Consider the following 4990-nt stretch of genomic DNA (forward strand, 5'->3'; position numbering starts at 1 on the left):
AGTACTGGCTACGGCTAGACCCTTAGGCAGCTTAGTGAATAGACCCCTTAGTATCAAATCCCCATGTAAATAAAAAATGAACCCTTTAGTGCCCCCTAGTTTAAAACATTTTTTTTTTACATTTTGAAAATTTTGAAAAATTATTAAAAAGGGAAAAAGTAAAAAAAGTTAAACAAAATGTTGAATAAAAAAATTATAAGAAAATATAGTGCAGAGACGGCTATTAAAGTTAGGAAACAATCATACCACATTTTAAAATTGTTCCACTCTAAAATTGTATTTCACTCATTGTATTTTGTGACCTATAACTTCCAGAATAAACTGAAATCCCAGACATATGATATACCATATCAATCAGGACAAATAAAATAATTTATTATGAATTACTTTCTTTTAGCTACACTAATTAATTCGGCTGCCTTTTGCTCTAGATATCTCATGTGTACCATAGTATCGAGTGAGGTATTCACTGCATAAGCCTGCTTTTATGGATTTTTATTTATGTATGCTGTAGTCTCAGTTTCAGTACTGACGGACTGGGACTGCACAACAACCTTTCATACAGTGTGTAACTTTCACATGAATTTAGAAATGTATGCAATTAAGCTCTACCTTTTTATTGTAATGGAAACACAAAGAAAGAAGTGAATTTAAATGATCTAATCTATGATGATGATTGTTTGCTAGATTAGAACATGCATGAACTTTACAGCAAGAGTAATGAGTCATTGAATTTGTTGTACAGTACTGTAGTTTATCCCCCAGAACTGTATTAACTGGATAGTACCATTTGGGGGACAACAGAACTTGATGTGCTTTTTTCTATTACCTAGTAAGGCACCTTTAAAAATGTACAGTATGCTACTATATGTGTATGTGAAAAACTTTAACAGATTATCTTCACATACTACAGTGACTAATCCTCCCACATAACATAACTAAAGGCTCACTAAGTTGACTAAGTTCATCAGTCAATGGGCATGAGTAAGTCATATAATTTCAAATAGGAGACATTGGTTGATTTATTAAAGTCAAATAGGCTGTTCACTTTGCAGGGGAAATTTTATTTTTCAGGAGAATTTTCCCTAAGTTTTGTGAATGTGGTGAAATACCCAATCACGTGCAAGGAAAAGAAAAAAACATTTATTTTTGCTTGCACACAATTTGATGATGGAAGTAAGCAAAGCTTCACCTTATTTATTAAACTAAGGGAGTATTTCCTTGCAAACTGAACAGCCTATTTGACTAAGGTAAATCAACCCCACAGAGTAAGAAAAGAGGCTGGAGATTGTTATTTCAAATGTATGCAATCCCAGCTTGTACGTAGATTGAGATGTGTCTGCAATTTATAGCTATTTGTATTGTAGGACTGATAGATAGATAGATAGATAGATAGATAGATAGCTGTAGTTTCCGAAGCCTGTTCAGGAAATATACTCCACCTCACAGATTGCAAGCTCTCATGAGCAGGGTACTCCTAGCCCTGTTGTGTCAAAGTGTATTGTAACTGTACTGTCTCCCTTTATTTTATAAAGTGCTAAGCAAACTGTTGACACTATATAAATCCTGTATAATAATTAGGTAACTTTCTATCTCTGTGCTTCCACCAATCACATTCAAACTTTCAAAGCATATTTGAATCTGATTGGTGAATGTGAGAAAGTTTTTCTTATTTTTTGTTTTACAAAATGCTGTCTGTGTGTGAGAGGCAATAAGGAATGTGCCCCAGCTATTTTGTCTATACCTTTAAATGGTGAATTGCGTACAGTTTCCAGCACCATACTATGGGCTTGACTTACTATAGGCAAATAGGCTGCTCACTTTGCAAGGGAAAGTTTTCCCTTGGCTTAGTGAATGAGGTGAAGCTCTGCTGACTTTCATAAGCCAGTCATTAGTAAGGAAAAATACTTTTTTTTTTTTTTAAATGTTTGCACATGATTGGTTATTCTTTGAAATTTCACCACATTCACCAAGCTAAATAGAAACTTCCCCTCAAAGTGCAAATTCCCTTGAAAAGTGAGCAGCCTTTAGTAAATCAACCCCTTTAACCTCCCTGGCGGTATTCCAGAGTGTGGCTCAGGGTTACATTTCCTGACCAGGAGCGGTAACTCCGAGCCACAATCAGGAATACCCTGAATTCACTCTCCCCCCGTCCCTTGATCCCCGCGGTGTCCGCTCATCTTCTTCGCCCGATGCCGGCATCCTTCTCCAGCGTACGCTAGCATCAGCGTCACAGGGGGGGCGGATCCCGTGGGAAATTTTCCAGAAGCAGAATGTGGGAACCAGTGATCAGAGATGACATCTGGAAGTTTCTGGGCCTAATAATTCTTCAGGGAGTGGTGGGGAAACCCTGCAGAAGTGGTTTTGGACAACCAATAAAATACTTGCCACTCCATTCTTTGGCACCGTCATGTCGGAGTATAGGTTAACCCTCATCATTAAGTTTGTACACTTCACAAACAATGAAGAATTCGATGAAACCACTCATCCTGCACCAAAACTGAAAAAAATGTGGAAGGTATCCCAAATTATTGTGAGGAATTTCCAACAACGCTATGTGCCAGAAAGAGACATCACCGTAGATGAAAGTCTAATGGCCTACAAGGGAAGGCTCAGCTGGGTTCAATATATAGCATCAAAGAGAGCACGATTTGGCATCAAAACCTATATGCTATGTGAATCATCAACTGGCTACATTTGGAACTCCGTGATATACACTGGAAAAGGAACCAAATTCGATCCCAAATACAGCAGCTATGGAACGGCAACATCTTCCGTTCTTTCTCTCATTGAGCCATTGACATGCCGCCAGTGTTTGGCAATAAGAAGCTGAAGGCTGGAGAAATGGTTGCCTGGCAGAAAGGCAAAATGATGGCACTGCGATGGCGCGAGAAAAAATATGTGTGCCTAATGAGTACAGTGCATAACGCCTCCACTGCTATGGTACGCACGAAAGGTAGGAGAGACGTCATGAAGCCACAAGTATTAATAGACTATAGTAACACCATGGGAGGTGTCGACAGAGCCGACCAAGCCATAACATTCTAACCAGCAATGCGGAAACAGCAGAAGAAGTATTACAAGAAGATCTTCAGGCATCTTCTTGAGCAGTGCTTGTAGAATGCCTATGTTCTGCTCAAAAAAGTGACAAGCCTGTGACGCATTCGGACTTAATTTGGAAAATTTCCGAACAAATCTCTTTGAACAACCAAACGCCATCAATAAATAGATCTGGACGTCGTGCTGTTGGCGTTGTCAACCCAGAACGCCTGACTGGTCGTCACTTCATGGACCACATCCCGCCAGAAAAAGTTAACACCTACAAGGATGTGCATGGTTTGTTGCTCAAAGCGCGATGACAGTGGCAAAAAAATCAGAAAAGAAACCAGGTTCCATTGTTCTGATTGTGACGTCGGACTTTGTGCTGTCCCATGTTTCAAAGTTTATCATACCCGGGATGTTTACTAAAGTAATATTGCACTCTTGTTTGGCAAGATGTCAGTGTTTTTGGTTTGAATACATTATTTAATTAAATTTATTATTATTATATTATTGTTTTGTGTAATTATTTCTAATTATTTGTTATATTATAATTTATGATTTCGTGTTTCAAGCTTTATCATACCCGGGATGTCTACTGGACTCTTGTTTGGACACATTTAGGTGAGTTATTCCTAAGATTTACTAAGAATTACAGGCCTACAATATAAAACAACACATTTCCATGAAAAACAATGTACCACTTTGGCATGCTAAAATCCTGTATAATCATACCGCCAGGGAGGTTAAGTAAATCCAGGGACCAGGATCCATAATCATTGTCTCTTACTCACACAGAGTCACAGTAAATAAGTTGAAGTGGAACAGAATAAAGGGGCTAATGGGACCCAGATGGAGCCCACACTGGCTGACAGGTAAGCAGTCTAGCAGTACATAGGAAAGTTTTAGAACAGAAGAGGATAACGACCAGCAGATCTAATGTTGTTGTTTGGCTTTAGTTCCACATTAACCTGAAGAGAAATTACAATACAATTTATGTAATATTTACTTTTTGACTATTTCTCAGTAATGTCAACTTCCATATGATCTCCTGAACTTCTTTGTTCCTCAGGCAGTATATTATTGGATTCAGTAAGGGGGTTATAACTGTGTAGATAACAGATACAAGTTTGTTGGAATCCACTGATCTAGCCCTGCTTGGCCTGGCATACATAAAGAGAGTGGCCCCATAGAATATAACCACCACAACCAAATGTGAAGCACAAGTAGAGAATGCCTTTTTACGACCAGTGGAGGTTGGGATGGATAGAATGGTGCCCAGAATATGGCTGTAAGATATACAAGTTAGCAACAAAGAAACTAGAAGAATTAACAAGGCAAGTATAAAGTCAACAAGCTCAGCCAACCTCCTGTCTGTGCAGGCAAGATTAAGTATAGGAGATATATCACAGTAAAAGTGATTTATAACATCAGAGTGACAAAAAGTTACATGGGAAATGTAGTAAACTTTGATGAATGACATGATGAAACCTATAAACCAGGAGCCCAAGGCAAGAAAAATACAGGAATTCCAGTTCATGGTGGTGATATAATGCAAGGGACTACAAATGGCCACATAACGGTCATAGGCCATAACAGTCAGTAAAACACACTCTGTGCACACCAAAGCAATAAAGAAATAGAGTTGTGTCATACAAGCAGTAACTGAAATTGTTTTACTATTAACAAGGAATATTGCAAGAAGCTGGGGCACCGTGACGGTTACATACCATGCTTCTAAAAAGGCCAGGTGCCCAAGAAAGAAATACATTGGCTTATGTAGCTTAGAAGTGGTCCAGATAACAATTATAATAAGCAGGTTTTCTACAATGGTTAAAAGATAGGTAAAGAAAAAAATGAAGAAAAGAAGGCTCTGAACTGGCCGAGAAGTAGGGAATCCTAGGAGAGTAAATGTTGTGATACTTCTGCTGATATTTGAGTAGTCTTCCAT

At 38.4% G+C, this 4990-nt stretch overlaps 1 protein-coding gene across 1 annotated transcript; it reads right to left on the reverse strand.

The window, feature by feature from the left end:
* Positions 1-383: 383 nt before the first annotated feature.
* LOC108788620 (olfactory receptor 6-like) lies at positions 384-4990 on the reverse strand. The gene is made up of 2 exons (XM_018558428.1): positions 4077-4990; positions 384-435 (listed from the first exon to the last, which is right to left on the reverse strand). The coding sequence occupies exons 1-2, from the start codon at positions 4988-4990 to the stop codon at positions 384-386; spliced, it is 966 nt and encodes a 321-aa protein (XP_018413930.1).

Source organism: Nanorana parkeri, unplaced genomic scaffold (genome assembly GCF_000935625.1).
Source record: "Nanorana parkeri isolate BGI_ZX_2015 unplaced genomic scaffold, ASM93562v1 scaffold15, whole genome shotgun sequence".
NCBI classification, from domain to species: domain Eukaryota; kingdom Metazoa; phylum Chordata; class Amphibia; order Anura; family Dicroglossidae; genus Nanorana; species Nanorana parkeri.

Bases quoted from the DNA above. Each gene is read 5' to 3' on its own strand.
- LOC108788620 (XM_018558428.1), bottom strand. From the start codon at position 4,990: ATGGAAGACTACTCAAATATCAGCAGAAGTATCACAACATTTACTCTC. The intron at 436-4,076 runs GTTGACATTACT...GGTACACATGAG, and splicing joins GTTCAGGAGATCATATGGAA to ATATCTAGAGCAAAAGGCAG.